This window comes from Nicotiana tomentosiformis, chromosome 10 (assembly GCF_000390325.3).
Source record: "Nicotiana tomentosiformis chromosome 10, ASM39032v3, whole genome shotgun sequence".
Classification (NCBI taxonomy): Eukaryota; Viridiplantae; Streptophyta; class Magnoliopsida; order Solanales; family Solanaceae; genus Nicotiana; species Nicotiana tomentosiformis.
Genome location: NC_090821.1, coordinates 7,311,429 through 7,335,271, shown reverse-complemented (window position 1 = coordinate 7,335,271; position 23,843 = coordinate 7,311,429). Strand labels below are relative to the sequence as shown.

The following is a 23,843-nucleotide window of genomic DNA, read 5'->3' as shown; positions in this document are numbered from 1 at the left end:
ATATCACAAGCCGCATGAGGTTCACTCTGTATTGTAGCTAAGGTCAGCTCCCGTATTTCATTAGCCATAGCATCAAGTTGTACTTTCAAATGTGTTAGCATCAACCTGGTGAACACTTGTTGATCTTCATCTTTCAGCACTCTTAGAGGGCCACTGATTTGCATCTTCAGATAACTCATCAAGAATAGTGACTATCTCCTCTAGTGTCTTCTTCATCAATGGGCCTCCAGCTGCATTGCTTAGTATTCTATGTGAGGCCAGTGTCAATCCATCCCAAAAGTCCTGGAGTTGCATCCAGAATTTAATTCCACTATGTTGACACTTTCTGACAATCTCTTTAAACCTCTCCCAAGCTTCAAAAACAGTTTTAGTATCTTTCTGGCAGAAGTTATGGATCTCCCTTCTAAACTTGCCCATTTTAGCTGAGAAGAAATATTTATCAAGAAATTTTCTGGTCATATCCTCCCATTTTCTAATTGATTCCTGGGGCAAGCTTCGAAACCACTGCTTTGTATCATCTTTAAGTGTGAAGGGGAATGCCCTTAAGTAAACTGCATTTTGTGACACACCATTTTATTTAAAGGTGTTCATTATCTCCTCGAAGTCCATTAGATGGTTATTTGGATCTTCGTTCATCTTTCCTCTGAAGACACAACAGTTTTGAAGAGTTTGGAGCAACCCTTACTTCAACTCAAAAATTTTCGTTGCAACTGGAGGTGGTCTAATACTTGACAATACTTGGTTGTAAACCGGTCTAGCATAATCACCAAGTGGTCTCCCAGCATCGGGAGCTATGTTTTCCAACTGGGCTGCAGCTAAGGGTTGATTTTGGAAAATTCTCCGAGCCCTCTCTTCTTCGTAGATAATCTGTGCATCGCGAATAGCTGCTTTCTCAACATCCCGTGCAGCTTTTTCTCGTTGTTGGGCTGCCTCTCTTGAAGCCAAATCCACATTATTATCATCTCCAGCCATAGTTTGTTTGGTTGAGCATTTCCCAACCTTCTCTATATTCTCAGGGAGATTTCTTTCCTTCCTTAGCTGTCGCAGTTGTTTTTCAATTTCTGGTTCGTATGGTAGCAATTCTTTCCCAGAAGATTGAGTCATGCACCACTCTTACTTGAAACCTCCGCACAGTCAAAGAACACCAACCGTAAAAAGGGAAAAATAAAATAAAATAAAAAATTCCTGAATTAGCACTACAAACTATTTCAAACACTATTGATTGCCAATCCCCGACAACGGCGCCAAAATTTGATGAGCGCAAAACACACACTTGAATATACTCGCTAATCGAATATGGTATACTGTAATATCATATCCACAGGGATTGGAGTTAAACCGTATTTTCGTAGTTTGTATCTTGATTGCTATCTAAGACGATCAACAGTTAAGAATTATGTAATTAAAAACTACAATTAACTAAGGATCTACGGTTATTGACTAATGACAATCGAACAAGAAGCAAGCAAAGAAGGTTATCAGTGGGAGAAAATAGGGTTTTGATAGGATAGGTGCAACATAGTTGTCTGAGATTTAACTCTAGTTAATTCACTTCTATTTTTCAAGTGAGTCTCTCGAATTCACTCTATTATTAGTTCAAACATTTAGTAGAAACTCCTCTCTCGATTTAATCTCAACCTCACAAGATGAACTAAATGAAGCTCGGTGAAGATATGCAAGAATTCGTAGTGGATTGCTCTTTAGGAGAACCTCTCTCGATTATCTTCCTAACTAGGTTTAATCAACAATTCAACTAGACTCTTTCGATAACTAAGAAGAATTAATAAATTCAACCAACAATATAATGCAAAGATATCGAAAGTTATGCCTCTCTCGATTATATGAACATGTGAATATAGATGCAACAATTAAATCATCCAAAATGATTCGATAGATAAAAACTAGAGTTATAATCCACAAACAAATATCAATACACCAAATTTATCAAACCCTAAAGAGAACTAATCCATAGATATGGAGCAATTCATCACAAATATGTTTAAAACAAAGGAAAACATAAAATGATCCAAACTCGTATCTTGAGTGAGGATTGAATGATGAACTCCTTGTGCTTTGGCTTCTCCAACTCCTTCTTAGCCTCCTTAGGTCTTATATGTGTCAAAATTTCTGAAAGTAATATTTTTCCATGTATTTATACCAAGTAGGGTCGGGCCCAAACGAAATCACCTTTTCCTATGCGAAATAGGAAAATTACTCTATAAACGTTGCACAGTCACGCCGCATGGGGAAACGCGCCATGCAGGGCATTAGTGGGAGACTTCAGAGAGTTAGTTCTGATGGCATCCGGGAAAATGGGCAGTTGTGGCGCCCCACGCGCCGCACTAGTGAAGTTTTCTCAGAATAGTGATTATTCTTGCGTTTTGACGTCCAGACTTGGTCCTCGACCCCCGAACATGATCCTGGCTTAATCACTGGGGATTTTACTCAGACTTCAAAGCTTCAAATCACCTAAATTCATTCCATAACATCTACATAGCTCGGAATCATTCCTACAAGTCATAAAACACACAATAAGTGCAAAATACTAGCGATTAAAGCTCAAACACAATAAAAGTACAGTAAATTAGAGTACAATAAGTGACTAAAATACGAGATTATAGCCTACCATAATATATCTTACGGGAAGATCGTAAAAGTGTGACGTGTTAGTCATTCGATTGTTAGAGATTTAAAAACGGTATGGAGAGTTTGGTAATGTAGACAATGGGAGAGGTTATGACTGAGAGGCGCTCTATTCCTTTGGTTGTGGATTGTGGGAGTTGGTTCCGGATTCGATGACTACTCTTATGTGTCATGAATAGGGTAATTGTGGATTCTTGGAAGGTTATTGGCCAAGTATGGGATGATCGGAATCGGTTTGAGGTCCGCTAGTAGATCTAATGTGAATGTATGCTCTACGTCAGGTCGGATGTGTTCATTCAGTATAGCACTATTTATGGAGGAGTCTTCGGGTGTTGCGGTCCTGTGTAGCTTGTCATTATTGCACCTTAGTTGAGCACGCGTGTTATGGCGCATGGCGTTATCCATCTCCCCATAGTCGTATTAATGCACTTGGCGTGTTTGTGGCTGATATTCGGGTATTTCCTTGTTTATTATCATGTGAGAATCGGGTGGCATGCCGCCGTGGGTATGTTGTTTGGACCGGGTTGCACGCCACAATAATGAGACGTTGAGTACGGTTCCCTATACTTATTTTTGTGTATTTTGTTTCTCATTTGCTACGAAGGGTTCATAGCATCTTTTCGGTTATTTTATTCATTACGCAGCTGGGTAGTTCTTTTCCAGTATTCGTTCTTCCTTTTGTGTCATATTCAAGTTGTGTCTTATTGGCGCTCTGATGGCTTCATATGAGATCTTGTTCAGTGTTTGAGGTAGCTTATTGCCTGAGCAGCTTGTACTAGGTGAGACGAGGTTATTGGACCTAAAATCGGTGTGATTGGATTTATGTAAGGTATATTAAAGGGCAAATATCACTATTCAGTTCAGAATGAGGTAATGGTTCTTGTCTGGCAAGAGAACTCTGTGAGTTATTGATTTAACGGGGAGTTATGATCTCCTACGCATCTCTTTCATCATTGCAGTATTGTGGGGGTTGGAACCGGGCTTAGATGTGTTATAAGGTATACTACGGGTGTCGGATCAGTGAATTTGCAGTTGTTGTGCTTGTAGGAGGTTACCATGGGCAAATGAGTTATGTAGTGCATTGTGTCATATCAACGTGGGTGCATGATCATGTGTGGGTTCAGCTTGCGGAGATTAATACGGTGTTCGTATGTTAGAATCAGGTCTTGTAGAGAAATTCGGAGGTTGGAATTTGGTCCTAAGGCTTATTGACTAAAAAGGGAGGGATCTTCAGTCTGGCTTGAGAAAATGTATTCACTTGGGTTGTGGTAGCACAGGTAGGTGCACAAGGTGTTGAGCAGTGATTTTGAGGCAACTCTGGCACGGTTCTTGGCACGTTCGAGGATGAACGTTTGTTTAAGTGGGGGAGAATGTAATGACCCGATTGGTTATTTTAAGTTCTAGCTGGTCGTTCGGCGGTTTGAGACCTTGAGTAGCTTCACTTCATATTTTATGACTTATACGTGTGGTGAGAATTGAATTTCGGGAGGTTCGGAGTTGATTCGGATGGAAAATTCTCAATTCAGAAGCTTTAAGTTGGAAGAGTTGACCAAAATTTGACTTTTGATTAAACGACCTCGGAATTGGGATTTGAATTTTCCAATAGGTTCATATGATAATTTCGGACTTGAGCGTATGTTCGGGTTGACTATCGGGTAGTCCGGCAACATTTCAGCGCTTATTGTGGGAAGTTAGCAATTTGAAGGTTATAGAATTTTCTAAGTTTAGTTTGAAGTTGAACTTGGTGTTATCGATGTCTGTTTGGGTTTCTGAGCTTGGAATAGGTTTGTATCGCTATTTATGACTTGTACGTAAAGTTTTGGCATCATTCCAAAATGTTTAACTGTAATTCGGACGGGTTCGTCGAAGTTTAAATGTTTGAAAGTTAAAAGGGGGATCTGATCGTCGATTCATGGGTTTGGTGTTGTTTGGTGTGATTCGAGGTCTCGAGTAGGTTTTTGTTATGTTTTGGGACTGGTTTGTGTAATTGGAAGGGGTCCCGAGGGTCTCGGGTGTGTTTCCGATGTGTTAGGGTCATGTCGCGCTCTTATTTGATGTTTCAGCATCATTTTCTTGGGTATAAGCTATACTATATTGAGAAAACTACCTTTGATTTTTATTTTTGATTTTATTAAACTATTAGATCTGTATCGTAATTACGGAGTCATAGCAACAAGAATCATCGAATTCTGATGTCGTATGAGAGAGTTATGCCCATTTCCGTGTCGGGAAAGATTGTTGGTGTTGCTGGTGCTCAGGTATCGCAATTGCGAACATTTGTTCGCAATTGCGAAGATTGTAGATTTTTGCCTTGGTTCGTAATTACAAACATTTGTTCGCAATTGCGAAGCATGTAGATTTTTGCCTTGTTTCGCAATTGCGAAGTCTGTAGATTTTTGCCTTGGTTCGCAATTGAGAACACTTGTCCGCAATTGCAAGGGTCCGCAAATGCAAACCCTGTGATGCAAATGCGATATCTTTACCTGGTAAAAGGGCTGGGAGACGGGATTTTGGAGACATTCTCTCGTTTGTTAAACCCTAGGCTCGGTAGGAGGGGAATTTGAAGAGCGAGTTTCATCTACAATCTTTGGGTAAGCAATTTTGTTCAATTTGCAACTATTTTACTTGGATTTTATACAGATTGGTGGAAATTGTGGGATTTTTGAAGAAAAACCTAGAAATCGTATTTGGATTTTGACCACGAAATTGGACATGAAATTTGGAATAAATTATATATTTGAGTTCGTGATGTTATGAGTAAAGTTTGTCTTCGAAACTTTTCGAAATTCGGGCACGTGTGCTTGAGGGTTGACTTTATAAACTTTTCGAGCGGAGTTGGAAATTGTTATAAATTGATTAATCATAAGCATTGGAGTATATTACGATTGATTTGCACATTGTTTGACTAGTTTCGGATCGTTTGGCTTTGAGTCGAGGTGTTAGAGAGGCATTGGAACCGGTTATGGAACTTTGGAGCGAGGTAAGCCTCATGTCTAACCCTGCGAGAGGGAATTTACCCCGTAGGTGTTATATTCTGATGTTCTACATGTTGTGGGAGGTACGCACGTATGAGGTGACGAGTGTCCATGCGTATGCTAGGATTCCTTATTTATTCGGGTAGACTTAGGCTTACGCCATGCTTTAATTGTACAATTTGAGTTATCCTTTCATTCTTAATTCCTTTATTTTGTGTTACGACTTGAGACAAGGCTTGCGTAGAGTGATAGACTCACTACTGTAAGAGATTTGACGAGCTGCTCGATTAACCGCAGAATAATTGTGATTCCCTTACGAATTTCTCTCGCGTTGTGCGTTTCTATCAAAGAGCTTCTATAAATTTCATAACTCACACGTATATTTATGAGTGGGGTCAAGGACCCATTATAGCTTCTTAATCTTCTGGGATCTGGTCATTCGCCTCGGCATGATTATGTACCACACTCGCATGTGATCGGATCGTTCGCCTCGGCAAGATTATGTACCACACTTTTATGGAATCGGTTCATTCACCTCAGCAAGATTATGTACCACACTCTTATGGGATCGGTCATTCGCCTTGGCAGTATCATATTTTTATGGGATCGGGCCGTTTGTCTTGACTGTATCATATTTTTAAGGGATCGAGTCGTTCGCCTCGCCAGCTTCATGAAACACTCTTATGCGATCAGGCTGTTCGCCTCAGTAGTGTCGTGAATAATATTTGACATGAAGCAATGGTATCCGTGAGTTTTCCTGATTTGGGTTGTGATGACCTACCTAGTGGGAACCATTTTACATATATACTCCGGTTGAGGAGGTGACCGATAATTGAGAGCTTGAGTTTACTATTCAGGGGAGGATTGTACCACGTACCTATATTTTTTTATACTGTTTAACTTGGTATCAGAGTGTTAGATTCACTTAGGTATCATGAGTCATGAGCAAGTCTAGTAGAGTCTTGCGGATCGGTACAGAGACGTCTGTACTTATCTTCGAGAGGCTACAGGGCTGTTAGGAGCAATTTCCTTCTTGATTCCTCATCATGCGATTTGATTCCGTTGAAGCTTATGCCTTCATTTCCTTCCTACTCATTATTATACGGTGTGGAGTGTTTGTTATCAATTGGGCACCGACGAGTTGTTGATGCTATAGATGCGGCGCAAGATGCCTTTCCCTGTGAATGAGGGTAGACCATTATCGTCGCCTTGTGGAGGAGTATTCTGTCATTTCAGCCAAGTGTTGATGGTTCGAGGGAGATGATCTCTGAGGTGGTTTCTATGCTTAGGAAATTTTGAATGTGGCGAGAAGGACTTGATAACATATTGTTGGACCTTCGAGTGATGTTAATGAATGAAGGGATTCTTACGGCTGGCGGATCAGTGTGGACCCAGGGAGATTAATTGGTTTCACGATGGATGTAACTATAGCAATGACGTTGGAGGAGGTCGATACGAGACTACGCAAGTAGGCTATCTCCGGTGATAAGGTTAGCAGTTAAGTGGTTTTGATGAGGTTCCTACAAAGAATTCTACTTTCTGCCTAACACGAGATGCATGTACTACGATGTAAGCTTGGATCGCTTGGAGAAGATAGTACGACTATTAGGAGGTCGAGTGTGCAATTATGGCTGATAATTCGGGATGTGTTATGATTAGTGCAACAAGAACTTATGAGAAATTTGGCTGAGCAACGGTGTGGGACCATGGTAATAGGGAAGAAGAAGTCGTTGAGGGGTCGAGATTTAAGTGATAGTAGCATAAAGCTAAGTGGGGGAGCCCACCGTCTACAATTGGGCCATGTGGTTGTGTGCATGTGTGGTTTCTGGTTATCGGTGAATTGGTAGATTAGTTATGACCAGGAGGTATTTTGGATAAGGAAATTTGACGTATATGAGTTGCATTCACCTTATTGATTCATGTATAAGTGTTGGGGGTGGCTCAAGATTTATTTTTCCTATGGAAGTGATGGGCAAGGAAAAGAATTCATCTGGTTGCTTTCTTGAAAGTGTCCATGTGCTAGCAGAGCACTAGAGTTTGGTTATATATTCGGGACCAGGTCAGAGTGGGTGACTCTCAATAATGGTTCTAGTGGGTGCAAGAATTAAAGTGCGTCATTTAAAGATTTTGGGTTAATTATGTGGTTGAGGACTGGGTTTTGCAGCAGTGTGTGGAGAATACTTGGGGAATTTCTATGTTATCATCGGGTCTATGGTGCAGTGTTAGAGAAATGGGAGAAAGATCTTCGGTTCACAAGGGGTCTTTCATAAAGGGTGTATAAGTTGGGATTACTATTGAGTGCATAAGGAGGGTATGAGATGGCTGATAGGTATTGAGACGATGTGGTCTCGTGATTTGGGTCACTCGGGATGAGTTTTGTGTAAGATCTGTTATGTGTTTGAATGGAGCTATTATTACTTTAAAGGCAAGTCAAGAGTAAATTGAAAAAGGTTGTGTCAGTTAGAAATGGTTTAAATCAGCATGGTTGTGGAAATAATCAGTTTCTTCGGTGTGTTAAGGATATACAGGTGATTCGTGGTTGTATGTGCGGGCTTGACAGCCACCGTAATTAGATTGATTTGGAAGTAGTTGATTCTGATGGCCTAGTTATATGTAAATGAATCTCGGAAGAATTATAGTGGTTTAGACCACACCTTGAGATTTGATTTTCTGTGGTTATGGGAATTTGATTGTGTGTTGCAATTATTCTTCAGAAATAAGTGGAGTGGAAGGGGTACTAGCCGATAAAGTATGTATTCTACTGGTGGTTCAGGGGTTATGATGAAATTCTTGGACTCTCGCATTGCGACAGGATAGATGCGGTGAGCGGTATAGTAATGGGAAGTTGGGATCAAGATTACGGTTCAGTTTCAATAAGAATGTCGTGAGCTCGGAGGAGCACGAGAAGATTTCAGATGTTCGGAATATGCTAGCACTATTTTCGGGCAGCTTGAGGATGGTCTGTTTTGTAGTAGGAGTGTTGGGTATTGAAATGCGGATGCTTGGCCAGTATTATAGAAATAGCATGGTCGATGGCCATTAATGTTCAGGTTTTACTACCTGGTGCGGAAGGTTGTGGGAGTATATCCCACGGGAAGATCGTATAAGTGTGACATGTTAGTCATTCGATTGTTAGAGATTTAATACAGGTATGGAGAGTTTGGTAATGTCGGCAATGGGAGAGGTTATGACTGAGAGACGCTCTATTCCTTTGATTGTGGACTGTGGGAGTTTGTTTTGGATTTGACGGCTACTCTTATGTGTCATAAATAGGGTTATTGTTGATTCTTGGAAGGTTGTGGCCCAGTATGGGATGATCGGAATCGGTATGATGTCCACTAGTAGATTTAATGTGAATGTATGCTCTATGTCAGGTCGAATGCGTTCATTCAACATAGCACTGTTTATGGAGGAGTCTTCGAGTGTTGTGGTCCTGTGTAGCTTGTCATTATTGCACCTTACTCGAGCACGAGTTTTGTAGCGCATGGCATTATCCGTCTCCCCAGAGTCGTATTTATGCACTTGGCTTTCTTGTGGCCGATATTTGGGTATTTCGTAGGTATAAGCATTATGGCTTAATGGGTATTTCCTTGTTTATTGTCATGTATGGATCATGTGGCACACCGCCACGGGTATGTTTTTTGGATCGGGATGCACGTTGCATAGGTATCATGTGTCGATCGGGTTGCATGCTGCAACAGTGAGACATTGAGTACGGTTCCCTATACTTATTTCTGTGTATTTTGTTTCTTATTCACTGCGAAGTGTTCATAGCATATTTTTGGTTGTTTTATTCGTTACGTGGTTGTGTAGTTCTTTTCCAGAGTTCGTTCTTCCATATGTGTCATATTCAAATTGTGGCTTGTTGGCGCACTGATAGCGTCATATGAGATCTTGGTCAGTGTTTGAGGTGGCTTATTACCTGAGCAGCTTGTACTAGGTGAGTCGAGGTTATTGGACCTGAAATCGGTGCGATTGGATTTATGTAAGGTATATTAAAGGGAAAATGTCACTATTTAGTTCAGAATGAGGTAATGGTTCTTGTCGAGCGGAGGAACTCTGTGAGTTATTGATTTAATAGGTGACTATGAGTTCATGCGCATCTCTTTCGTTGTTGCAATATTGTGAGGGTTGAGACCGGGCTTAGATGTGTTATAAGGTATACTACGGGCGTCGGATCAGTGAATTTGCAGTTGTTGTGCTTGTAGGAGGTTACCATGGGCAAATTAGTTATGTAGTGCATTGTGTCATATCAACGTGGGTGCATGATCATGTGTGGGTTCAGCTTGTGGAGATTAATACGGTGTTCGTATGTTAGATCAAGTCTAGTAGAGAAATTCGGAGGTTGGAATTTGGTCCTAAGGCTTATTGACTAAAAAATGGGGGGATCTTCAGTCTGGCCTGAGCAAATGTATTCACCTAGGTTGTGGTGGCACATGTAGGTTCACAAGGTGTTGAGTAGTGATTTTGAGGCAACTCTGGCATGGTTCTTCGAACGTTCGAGGATGAACGTATGTTTAAGTAGGGGAGAATTTAATGACCCGATTGGTCATTTTAAGCTCTAGCTGGTCATTCAGCGGTTTGAGACCTTGGGTAGGTAGCTTCACTTCATGTTTTATGACTTGTACGTGTGGTCGGAAGCGAATTTCGGGAGGTTCGGAGTTGATTCGAATGGAAAATTCTCAATTCGGAAGCTTTAAGTTGGAAGAGTTGACCAAAGTTTGAATTTTTAGTAAACGACCTCGGAATTGGAACTTGAAGGTTTCAATAGGTTCGTATGATAATTTTGGACTTGGGCATATATTCGGTTTGAGTATCGGGTGGTCCGAGAGCATTTTAGCACTTATTGTGGACAGTTGGCAATTTGAAGGTTTTAGAATTTTCTAACTTTGGTTTGTAGTGGAATTTGGTGTTATCGATGTCCGTTTGGGGTTTTGAGCCTTGGAATAGGTTCGTATCGTTATTTTTGACTTGTACGTAAAGTTTGGCGTCATTCCGGAATATTTAACTGTAATTCAGACGCGTTCGTCGAAGTTTGAATGTTTGAAAGTTAAAAGAGGATTTGATCGTCGATTCATGGTTTTGGCGTTGTTTGGTGTGATTTGAGGCCTCGAGAAGGTTCGTGTTGTGTTTTGGAACTGGTTTGTGTTATTAGACGGAGTCCCGGGGGCCTCGGGTGTGTTTCGGATGTGTATGGGTTATGTCGCGCTCTAATTTGATGTTTCAGCGTCGTTTTCTTGGGTATAAAAGATAGTATATTGAGTAAACAACCTTTGATTTGTGATTTGATTGAATCATTAGATCCGTATCGTAAGTACTAAGTCATAGCAACAAGAATCATAGAATTCTGATGCCGTATGAGAGAGTTATGCACATTTTCCTATCGGGAAAGATTGTTGGTGCTCAAGTATCTTACCAGCCTGTAGATTCTTGTATGCTCAAGTATGCCCATTTGTTCACAATTGCGAAGCCTATAGATTTTTGACTTGGTTCGTAATTGCGAAGCCTGTAGATATTTGCCTTGGTTCGCAATTGCGAGGTTCCGCAAATGCGAACCCTGTGTCGCAAATGCGACATTTGCACCTGGTAAAAGGGCTGGGAGACGGGATTTTGGAGACATTCTCTCATTTTTGGAACCTTAGGATCGGTAGGATGCGATTTTAAAGAGGGATTTTCATCTACTATCTTTGGGTAAGCAATTTTGTTCAATTTTCAACTATTTTACATGGATTATATACAGATTTTAACATGGAATTGGTGGAAATTGTGAGATTTTTGAAGAAAAACCTAGAAATCATACTTTTGGATTTTGAACACGAAATTGGATATGGAATTAGAAATAAATTATATATTTGAGTTCGGGATGTTGTGGGTAAAGTTTATCTTTGAAAGTTTTCGGAATCCGGGCACGTGGGCCCGAGGGTTGACTTTTCGAGCGGAGTTGATAATTGTTATAAATTGATTAATTATAAGCATTAGAGTATATTTTGATTGATTTACACATTGTTTGACTAGTTTCGGATCGTTTGGCTTTGAGTCGTGGTGTTAAAGAGGTATTGGAACCGGTTATGGAACTTTGGAGCGAGGTAAGCCTCATGTCTAACCCTGCGAGAGGGAATTTACCCCGTAGGTGTTATATTCTTATGTTCTACATGTTGTGGGAGGTATGCACGTATGAGGTGACGAGTGTCCATGCGTATGCTAGGATTCCTTATTTATCCGGGTAGACTTAGGCTTACGCCATGCTTTAATTGTACTATTTGAGTTATCATTGCCTTCTTAATTCCTTTATTTTGCATTACGACTTGAGACTAGGCTTGCGTAGAGTGATAGACTCGCTATTGTAAGAGATTTGACGAGTTGCTCGATTAGCTGCGAAATAATTGTGCTTCCCTTACGAATTTCTCTCGCGTTGTGCGCTTTCATCGAAAAGCTTCTTTAAATTTCATAAATCACACGTATATTCGTGAGTGGGGTCAAGGACCCGTTAAAGCTTCTTATTCTTATGGGATCGGATTGTTCTCCTCGGCAGGATTATGTACCACACTCTTATGGGATCGGATCGTTCGCCTCGGTAGGATTATGTACCACACTCTTATGGGATCGGGTCGTTCGCCTCGGCAGGATTACGTACCAAACTCTTATGGGATCGGATCGTTTGCCTCGGTAGTATCATATTCTTATAGGATTGGGTTGTTCGCCTCGGCAGCATTAAATTATAATGGGATCAGGTCGTTCGCCTTGGCATTTCTATAAATACTCTTATGGGATCGAGTCGTTCGCCTCGGCAGCTTCATGAAACACTCTTATGGGATCGGGTCGTTTGCCTCGGCAGCGTCGTGTGTAATATTTGATAAGAAGCCATCTTGTCCTTGAGTTTTCCTGATTTGAGTTGTGACGACCTACCTGGTGGGAACCATTTTACATATATACTCTGGTTGAGGAGGTGACCGATAATTGAGAGCTTGAGTTTACTGTTCAAGGGGAGGATTGTACCACGTACCTATATTTGTTTATACAGTTTATTTACCCTGCCTCATATTTGCTTTCTTCCCACTGTATTTGATTTATTTTACCACTAGTAAGTGTTGATGTCGACCCCTCGTCACTACTTCTCCGGGGTTAGGCTAAATACTTACTAGGTACGCGTTGATTTACGTACTCATGCTACACTTGCTGCACTTATTGTGCATGTATATATATATGTCTCGTGGATCTTTGGGGCGCAAAGGAGCATCTATTGCGGGGACTTCATGGTTAGCTGTATTCCATCTTACGACCCGCAACATACGGAGTCTCCATCTTAATTAGTTACATTATCCTCTCTATTTTGTACTCCAGACAGATGTTGTATTGTTATTGTATATTCTAGATCTGCTCATGCACTTGTGACACCGGGTTTTGAGGGGTTCCTAGTGGATGTTCATTATTGTAGTTCATGTTAATATTATCATTTCACCTTGTAATTTATATTTTATACGGGATTTGGTAAAGAAAATAATAGGTTTCTACGAGTACCAGATTTCACTCTATTTATTTAATGGGATTTATGATTTTAAAAATAATGAAATGAGTAATTAAGTTGATAATTAACTGTTGATTTGCCTGACAGCGACGTTGGGCCCCATCATGGTCTATAGTGGATTTTAGCTCGTGATACCTAGGTTCTTCACAAATCTCACAATTTTTCCATGTTTAATCTACCTAAAATCCGCATAATTAACTTGACAATGGGTGGGAGTTACTTACCTTAGGATATTGATGAGAATCCATCCTCAAATGTGCTCTCAAAAATCGCCCAAGACCAAATGAAATATGAGGGAAAAGGGCCTAAGTCTCAGATTAAACAGCCCAGCGACTTCCGCACCTGCGGCCACTTGATTGCATCTGCGGAATCGCAGGTGCGATCAAAAGGTCTCATATGTGATCCCTCACTACCTTCAGCTTCCTCACTTCTGGGACTTCTTCCGCTTCTGCGGATTCCTTCCGATTCTGCGACCCACAGCCGGCCAACCCAAGTCCGCATCTGCGGAGCCTCGATCGCTTCTGCGGTCACGCAGATGCGGAAAAATCCTCGCACCTGCAACCACCCAGATCCAGCCTCCAATATTCTTCTGTGACCACTGGGCCGCTTCTGCGAGTTTGCACCTGTGGCCCTTTCCACGCAGGTGCGATTGCACCACATCTGAAGCACCAGCAGATCCCCAATGCCCAATTCCAAGTCCAATTCCAATCCTTTTTGCATCTGGGGCCCCCAGGACCCCATCCAATTACACTCACACATCCAACAACATAATACAGACCTGCTCGCGCAATCGAAACACCAAAATAACATCTAGAATTATGAATCGGATGCCACAACGCATGAATTCAACATGAAACTCAAAACTTATAAAAACACTTCCGCGCGTCTGATTCCGATCAAATCAACTCGGAATAATGCCAAACTTTGTGTGCAAGTCATAAATCACCATATGGAACTATCCCAAGCTCGGAATCCCAAGCGGACCTCGATAACACCATAACCTACTCTAAACCAAACTTAAAGAACTTGAAAAACCTTTAATGTACCAATTTCCAATATTAAGCGTCGAAATGCTCACGGTTCATACGAAACCTGATCCGAACACACGCCCAAGTCCAAAATCATCATATGAATCTATTGGAACTGTCAAATCCCAGTTCCGAGATCGTGTACTCAAAAACATTGTCTCAAGTCAAACTTAACCATTATAGGCTACTATTGAGGAACTAAGTATTCTGATATTAACCCGAACCAACCATTTCCCTAGGTCATAAAATAGTAAAAACACATACGAGAAGTCTTAATTTGGAGAACAGGGATCTAGAAAGCAAAACAACATGTCGGGTCGTTACAGAAATATTTTAAGAAAAATTAAATTAATTTTTTTTATGTTTCTGACTGAAATGGTCGAAAACTTCCGACTACGTTTTTCCTTCAAAATTTAGCATTTTTCTAGTAGTGTGTGATTTCATCCTGTTTTTCATCAGGATTCAACTTCGTCGGAGTTTCGTGGTTTGAGTGATTTTCCAGCGAAAACTCAATGTTTCTTTGTGTTGCTTCTGTTTTGCGGTGTGGCTTGGTTTTGAATCCCTTTGGTGTTGATTGGAGATTGAGTTTTATGATTTCGTCGGAGTCGGGGTTTCCTCGATTTCTCTCTAAGCTAGGATTTCCTCGATTTTCATTGCTTCATTGGAGTTTTCTAATATATCAAGGCCTTAGTTCTTAGGTTGCGAAGAATGATAGTATTTGCATTTCTTTTTTGCATATGTTGTGTTGTGATTTCAGGGTAAAGTGTTTGTTGGTGAATTAATTGTTGTAATCATGACTAGTTCTACTTTATCCTTTGTGTACACTCCTGACCCTGCATCTCCTCTATTTCTTTTGTTATCTGATGTTTTTGGTGTGTCTCCGGTTCCTGTGCCATTTTTGGGGAGTGGTTTGGAGGTTAGAAATGCAGTATGATAGTATTTTTGTTTGCTAGGAACGAAATTACTTTTGTTGGTGGTTCGTGTCCCAAACCTATGGTAACTTCCCCTGATTATAAAAAATGGGATTGTTGTAATAATATGGTGATATCATGTTTAACAAGCTCGTTATCACCAAATATAGCTGAAAGTGTCCAATACTCCGAGAAAGCCAAAAGCATATGAAAACAATTGAATAATAGATATAGAGTGTAAATGGGACCAAAGTCTTTGGGGGTATTGTGCAGTAGTCATGCAAATTCTTGTAATTGTGCTGCTAAAGAGGGTCTTCAAAAGGAGAAAGAGGAGGACAAAGTCCATCAGTTCCTCATGGGATTGAATGAGGTTTATGTTGGTGTGAAAAGCAATCTGTTGATGATGCAACATCTACCATCCCTTGATAATGTATATAATATTCCTCTTCAAGATGAAAAGCAAAGACAAGTCAATCAACCTCCTCAATTTACCTCTGAAGCAGCCTCCTTCAATGTGAATTCTCTTAACAAACCTACTCAACCCCAACTGAATATGCAATTCCAGGGGCAACAGAGACAATTCACTCAAAGAGTAAACTTTGATAATCAGTCCAGGGCCTCTAATCGCTTCTGCAAGTATTTCAAGAAGCATGGACACTTAAATGATAAGTGTTACAAGCTTCATGGCTTTCCTACTAACTTCAAGTTTACTAAGGGCAGAAAGGCAACTGCTAATATGGTGACAGACTCTGACTTCTCTTCTTCTGAATGAACTTCTTCCAATCAAACCTCTATTGTGCATGGTACTGATCAGGCTTCTGTGGTGCCTAGACTGACAAAACATCAATATTCTCAACTACTTTCCTTATTGCAGTAATCTCATATCTCTGATCCTGAACCTCAACTCAATATCATGAGTTCTTCCAACTTTGCTTGTACACTATTGCCTAAGAATGTAGTGTATAGTTTTAATTCTACTTTGCTAAACCAATCTGATTCCTTAACCTGGATAATTGACTCTGGTGCTTCTGACCATATAACTTCTAATAAAGAATATCTGATTAATATCACACCCTTGCATATTCCTTTCCTAGTGTCTCTCCCAAATGGATATAAAATGAAATTTACCTGAACGGGTTCTTTATTTTGACTGATTCTATAGTTCTTCAAAATATCCTTTATCTACCTTCTTTTAAGCACAATCTTATCTCTGTACACAAACTCACAAATCAGTTTGATTGAATAGTTCAGTTTACCAGACTTTCATGTCTCATATAGTGTCCTTCTCTGAAGAAGCCTCCAGAGCCATGCTTTTTCAATCCAAAGTGCCAATCAGATTGTGGGGAGAGTCTTTCCTCACAGCCACATACATCATTAACAGACTTCCCTCTAGGTTACTACAAAATAAATCACCTTATGATTTGTTATTTGGCAAGAAACCTAGTTATTCACACTTGAGGACTTTTGGCTGCCTCTACTTTGCTACTGTTCCAATTTCTCAAAGAGACAAACTGAAGTCTAGAGCCACTCCATGTGTATTTCTTTGCTATCCTTTTGCAAAGAAAGAATATAAATTGTATAACCTCCCGTCCAAGAAGTGTTTTATCTCTAGAGATGTCATTTTTCATGAACAACTTTTTCCTTTCTCTTCAGATTTTTCCCTACTAGTTGTGTTAGGGTCCCTATTGTCAACCACTTCATCTTCTATTCCAGCTTATTGTCATGAACCTATTCTTCCTCTTGCTACTACCACCCATTCTCTTACACCTTTAGCTTCTTTGCCTTCTGTCGCTCTATCTTTTTCTAATGTTACTGACAACTACCTTTCACCTTCTGATGCTTCACCTTCTCCCAATATTACTGATACTTTTTTTGATTCTATTCTTTCTACCTCTTCTCCTGCCACTGTCAATCCTGCCACCTCTATTTTACCACTTAGAAAATCTGATAGGACATGCACTCATCCCTCTTATCTAAAGGATTACATCTACAAACTGCCTATTTCTCTTTCTTATTCTTCTGTCCAACCTATAGAGTTTGAACCATATACTTATTCTCAGGCAGCCCCTATTCCATCTTGGCAGGATACTAAGAAAAAAGAGTTTGAAGCTCTAGAAGCTAATAACACTTGGGACATTGTTAAACTACCCTTAGGTAAAAAGTTTATTGGTTGCAACTGGGTCTATTAAATTAAATACAAAGCTAATGGTGAAGTATAAAGATACAAGGCTAGGCCTTTTATTAGAGTGGACACACGGGTTGAGGGGGTGGATTTCAATGAGACATTTTCCCCTGTAGTGAAAATGCCTATTGTCAAGTGTTTGACTGTTGTTGCTATTAAGAAAAATTGGCCCTTGTTTCAACTTGATGTTAACAATGCTTTTCTTCATGGTGACTTGGAAGATGAGGTCTATATGAAATTACCTCCCGGGCTTTCCTTTTTCATCTTCTTCTTCTGTCCCTTTGGATTGCAAATTGAAGAAATCTTTTTATGGGCTTAGACAAACTTCAAGGCAATGGTATGCCAAGTTGTCTCAAGCCCTTTATTCTAGAGGTTTTCACTATTCACTCAATGATTACTCTCTCTTTATCAAAGATTCTCCTAGTCATTTTGGTCATTCTGGATGTTTATGTTGATGACATCATCCTCACTGGTGTTGATTTGCATGAGATTTCAGCTTTAAAACAGTTTCTAGATTCTGAATTTAAGATCAAAGTCTTGGGATTTCTACACTATTTTTTGGATATTGAGGTCAATGTGTTACTTGATGGTGTTATCTCGAATCAGAAGAAGTTCACTTTTGATTTACTCAAAGAATATGCTTTCTTGGATGTTCATTCTATTGTTAGCCCATTGGAATTGAATCATAAACTTAAAGCTGATGTTGGGGATCTCTTACCTAATCCTGAGAATTACAGAAGCCTTCTGGGGAAGTTATTATTTTTTGAATCACACCCTGATATTTGCTTTAGTGTTCAGCATATGAGCCAATTTATGCAGGCTCTCCGGCTTCCTCGCATGATTGCTGCTCTTCGTTTGCTTAGGTATATCAAGGGTACTCCTGAACTTCGTCTCTTTTACTCTAACTCTGCTGATTTTTCTATCAACGCTTACTCTGACAGTGATTGGGCAGCTTGCCTCAACACTCGTAAATCTGTTTCTGACTTTTCAATCTTCTTGGGTGATAGTCTTGTTGGCTGGAAGTCGAAGAAACAACCTATGATTTCTCTTTCTATAGCTGAAGCTGAGTATAGAGCTATTAGTAAGGTTGTTGCTGAATTGGTTTGGCTATCCAGATTATTGCATGATCTTACTATATCTGTTTCATTTCCTATCTCTGTCTTCTGTGACAATGTGGCAGCTATTCACATTGCTAAAAATCATGTGTTTCATGAGCGCACTAAACATATTAAAGTGGATTGTCATTTCATCAGGAGCAAATTAAAAGAAGGATTCATCTAGCTGTCGCATGTTTCCACTCCTGACCAGTTGGCAGATATGTTCACCAAACCACTTCTTGGTGTACTCCATCATTCCTTTCTTGGCAAGTTGAAGGTTATTTCCCCTCCAACTTGAAGGGGGTGTTGGGCCACCAGTTTGCACCAGTTCAAGCCCAAAGCAGCACACTTGAGTTAGCCCGACTATTTATTTTGTAATTAGCCTTTTGTACTAGTTATCCATTCTTTATTAATATAATATAGAGGTTATTCATTTAGTAGTTAGCCAATTTTACATTGTAAGAACAAAGTATAAATAGAAGGGGACCCAACTATTAATAGTTAGCCGGTTATTTTCCAATTCTCTCTCTGTAATGACCCAATCGGTCATTTTGACTTTTAGAACCCCGTTCAATTAAATAAAACCCACCGGATGTACTTTTACTAATTTATGACTTATGGGGATGGTTGGTTCGGGATTTGAAAGTGTTTGGGTTAAAAACGGAACACTTAGTTCTTTAAATTGGCTTTAAAATGCCAAGTTTGACTTCGGTCAATATTTTTAGAAATCGACCCCGAAATTGGGATTTGATGGTTCCAATAGGTTTGTATGATAATTTTGGACTTGGACGTATGTTCGGATCGGGGTTTGGACAACCCGGGAGCGTTTCAGCGCTTAATAGTAAAAATTAACTATTTGAAGGTTTAATATTCTTTAAATTTGGTTTGGAGTAGGTTTTGGAGTAATTGAGGTCCGTTTGGAATTCTGAGTCTGGGAATAGCTTCGTATAGTGATTTAAGACTTGCACGCAAAATTTGGTATAATTCTGGGTAGTATAAGTATGATTCGGCGCATTCGGAGGAAGTTAGAAACTTGAAGATCATATTTTGATCCAATTCGATTTTGGGGTGCGATTCTTAGTTTCGTTGTTGATTTGCGTATTTTGAGAGTTCAAGCAAGTCCGTGTTATGTTTTCAGACTTGTTGGTGCATTTGAACAGGGTCCCGGGGGGCTCGGGTGAGTTTTGAACCACCCGGAGCTAAGTTGGAAAAACCAAACATTTCCAGTTCTGGTTTCCTTCTTCGCGAATGCGGAAGGACCCTCGCGTTCGCGAAGAAGGAAAATGGGATTTGGGCTATTGCCCTTCGCATTCGCGTGGAGGGTGACGCGTTCGCGAAGCCCGGGAGTTCTGGCCTACGCGTTCACGATGGTAGACTCGCGTTCGCGAAAGAGGAATGGGACCGGCGTGGATGTTTCCCTACGCGTTCGCGAGCGAGATCACGCGTTCGCGAAGGGCAGGCCAGTAAGCCTTCGCGTTCGCGAGACCCTTGCAGCGTTCGCGAAGGGTAATTTTAAGGTTGTGGAATTATGCCTTCGTGAACGCGAGTCACTGACCGCGTTCGCGAAGAAGGGATTCATTGTACCAGACAGAATGTCTTAAACACGGGCTTTCACCATTTTTAACCTCATTTCTTCCATTTTTGGGCGATTTTGAAGCTTTTTGAGAGGGGATTTCAACTAGCAATTTGGAGGTAAGTTAATTCTACACACTTTGAGTTAAATACATAGATTATGGGTAGATTATAACTTGTAAATCTTGGAAATCAAGGGTTAGAGGAAAAACCTAGATTTGTATAAAAATGAGATTTTAACCACGAAAATGGTTATGGAATTGGATGGAAAATATATATTTGAGTTCTTGAGATTATGGGTAATGATTTCCTCCGAAAATTTCCGAAATCCGGGCACATGGGCCCAGGATAAATCTTAGGAATTTTACCATTTTGGGTTGGGTAATTAATTTAATATCCTAAATTTGAATTATTGATCATGTATTAATTATTTTGTATATCATTTGGATAGTTTCGAATTTTTCGGCATCGAATTGAGAATTTAATGCGACGTGGTGATCGAAAAATGGACTTTGAGACAAGGTAAATCTCTTGTCTAATCTTGTGAGGGAGAAATTACCCCATAGGTGATTAAACTAATAATTGTTGCTAATTGTGGGGGGCTACGTACGCACGAGGTGACGAGAGTCCGTACATAGCTACTATCTATGCTAAAGTCCAGGTGATTTAGGACTCAAAGCATGAATTATGTGTGTAAATTGTATCCTTTATTTAATTAAATTATTTGAAATATATTGTGAATTGTTAGGGAAAGATAGTAAACGATGAAAATCTTATATACTTAATTTTCTTCTTAAATTAATTAATTGTTAAAAGAAATTATTCATCCTCTCGAATTAATCTATAATAAATACACGATACCTTGGTATTTCAATTGCAGTTTGTGAATTTAATTAATAGATTGGAAATTGTTGCGTTTGAAGGAATTTAATTATTTCTGCTGGTTAAATAAAATTGTTGTTAACTCTGTAAATCATGTTGATTTAAATATTTCTATTTTTATTTTATTTATTATTATTGACCCTTAGTGAGTGTCAAAGTCGGCCATCTCATCTTTACTTCTTCGAGATTAGGCTTGATACTTACTGGGTACACGTTGTTTACGTACTCATGCTACACTTGATGCACTTTTTATGCAGGACCTGAGACATGTGCTATCGTTGGACCTATTGGCGCGCACCCGCATTATCCAGAGGCTTAGTGGTAAGCTGCTTTCTGAGCCGTTCTGCAGCAACTAGTGCCTCTTCTAGAATTTTATTCTGTCTATTTCATTTCAGATAGTCTTTATAATTTTTGTATAATCTACTAGATGCCCATACACTTGTGACACCAGGTCTTGGCACACACACTAGTAGAATGTTTGTATTTAAATTTTGTTCTTGGTTATTTTAATTTACTAAATCTTTTCATATTGTCTAAATTCTTGCAAGTAAGAAGAGTTTAATTACTCGGTTAATTTTTAAAGAATTGAATATGGGCTTAAATTACTAGTTGGCTTGCCTAGCTGTTGTGTTAGGCGCCATCATGACCTATAGGTAAAATTGGGTCGTGACAACATAGTATCAGAGCACTAGGTTCACGTAAGTTTCACAAGTGATGAGCAGGCCTAATAGAGTCTTGCAGATCGGTATGGAGACCTCTGTGCTTATCTTCGAGAGGCTATAGGGTGTTAGGAAACTACCTTTCTTCATCTTCCATCGTGCAATTGATGTAGTACTAAATATCTTTCTCTCATTCTCTCACAGATGGTGAAAATGCGCTCTAATAAGGTTCAAGACCAGGGAAGAGCTACCCCCCCCCCCCCCCCAGTTGCTAGAGGCCGAGGGAGGGCTCCAGCTCGTGGTAGGGGGCGAGGACGTCCCAGGACTATTCCAGTTATGCCGCCAGTGGGTCCAGCAGAGAATCCCATTACTGAGGGACAAGGTGAGGTGCCTGTGGCAGATCCAGCTCCGGTGGATTTCACATCTGTACCGGGATTTCAGGATGTCATGGGTCGTATGTTGCGGTTCATGGACACTATAACTCAGGCTGGTTTATTTTCGGCAGACCCAGCCACATCTCAGGCAGGCGGGGGAGCACAGACCCCTACCATACAGGCTCATGGGCAGGTAGCTAATGTATATCAGACCCAGGGTGCACTACCCATGGGTGGAGCCCAGCCAGTGGCAGAAGCTACACCTGAGCCCAAGCTAGCTGCAGCTGCTGATCTGCAGAAACTATTGGACAGATGGACTAGACTGCATCCTCCTGTCTTTGGGGGTGAGCGACATGAGGATCCCCAGGATTTTATTGATCGGTGCAGGGATAGACTATACAACATGAGGATATTAGAGTCCCATGGGGTTGACTTTGCTACTTTTCAACTAGAGGGCAGAGCCCGTAGATAGTGGAAATCTTATCTTCTTGGCAGACTGGTAGATTCTCCTCCCATGACTTAGGACAGGTTCACATGTATCTTCCTGGACAGGTATATTCCACCCTCCCAGAGGGAAGAGTTGCGATTTCAGTTTGAGCAGCTCCAGCGGGGTCAGATGTCAGTGACCGATGATAAGGCGAGGTTCTCTGAGTTATCTCGCCATGCACTTATGATACTCCCTACTGAGGCGGAGAGAGTGCGGAGGTTTGTTGCGGGTTTACATACTGGCAATCAGGCTACTATGGCTCGAGAGGTTGAGATGGATACTTCTTATGAGCTAGTCGTGGAGATAGCCCGGAGGATTGAGGGTGTGTGTCAGCGTAGCCGAGAGCAGGTTATGAGAGATAAGCGGTTTAGGTATTCTGGAGAGTTCAGAGGTGCTCCGTCTGGGGGCAGAGGTTAGTTCGTGAGAGGGCAGTCCAGCAGGCCCCCATATCCAGCACCACCGCCTCCTCGGGGTCCTCCAGTATGACCTTATTTTAGTGCTATACCAGAGAGTTCTTATCGCCCACCAGCTATTCAGGGTTCTTCCGGTGGGTATTCAAGTTCCCACGGTCAGACTTCTAGTCAGCAGCCCATCGCACCGAGAATTTGTTATGAGTGCGGGGATCCCAGTCACATATGGAGATTTTGCCCCAGGCTTTGGGGTAGACCAGTGCCGCAGGGTCAGCAGCCTATGATTACTGCACCAGTTGCTCCACCAGTCGCTCGACCACCAAGAGGTGGAGGACAGGTGGGTAAGGGATGTCCTAGAGGTGGAGATCAGCCAGTTGGCGCGCAGGCTCGGTTCTATGCTTTTCTGGCCAGACCAGATGCAGAGACATCAGATGTCATGATTACAGATATTATTTCTGTTTGTGTCAAAGATGCCTCCGTATTATTTGATCCAGGATCTATATATTCCTATGTGTCATCTCTATTTGCTCATTTCCTGGGTGTTTCCCGTGAGTCCTTGAGTACTCCCATTTGTGTGTCCACTCATGTTAGTGATTCTGTTATTGTGAATCAGATCTACCGGTCCTGTATTATTACATTTTGTGGTTATGAAACTAGAGCAGATCTCCTATTGCTTGAGATGACTGATTTTGAAATTATCCTAGGCATGGACTGGTTATCTCCATATCATGCCATCCTAGATTACCATGCCAAGACTGTTACCTTGGCTATTCCAGAATTACCTAGGTTGGAGTGGAAGGGTTCGTCTGTTAGTGCATCTAATCGGGTTATTTCTTTTATGAAGGCTCAACACATGGTTAAGAAGGGTTGTTTAGCTTATCTAGCCTATGTTCGAGATACTACTGCAGAGACTCCGACTATTGATTCAGTGCCTATAGTTCGGGAGTTCTCCGATGTATTTCCTTCAGATCTTCCAGGTATGCCACCTGATCGTGATATTGATTTTTGTATTGATTTGGCTCCAGATACCCAGCCTATATCTATCCCACCGTATCGCATGGCTCTGAAAGAATTGAAATATTTGAAAGAACAGCTTGA

At 40.8% G+C, this 23,843-nt stretch overlaps 1 protein-coding gene and 1 non-coding gene across 2 annotated transcripts; both read left to right on the top strand.

Annotated features, from left to right (window-relative positions):
* The first annotated feature begins 304 nt into the window (after positions 1 to 304).
* Positions 305 to 411, top strand: LOC117280430 (small nucleolar RNA R71). The gene has a single exon (XR_004510964.1). It is a non-coding gene; the product is annotated as a small nucleolar RNA R71 (small nucleolar RNA).
* A 16,974-nt stretch (positions 412 to 17,385) lies between these two features.
* Positions 17,386 to 18,545, top strand: LOC117280429 (uncharacterized mitochondrial protein AtMg00810-like). The gene is made up of 2 exons (XM_070186400.1): positions 17,386 to 17,473; positions 17,584 to 18,545. Exons 1-2 carry the CDS (start codon positions 17,386 to 17,388, stop codon positions 18,543 to 18,545), a joined length of 1,050 nt encoding a protein of 349 aa, XP_070042501.1.
* The last annotated feature ends 5,298 nt before the right edge of the window (positions 18,546 to 23,843 follow it).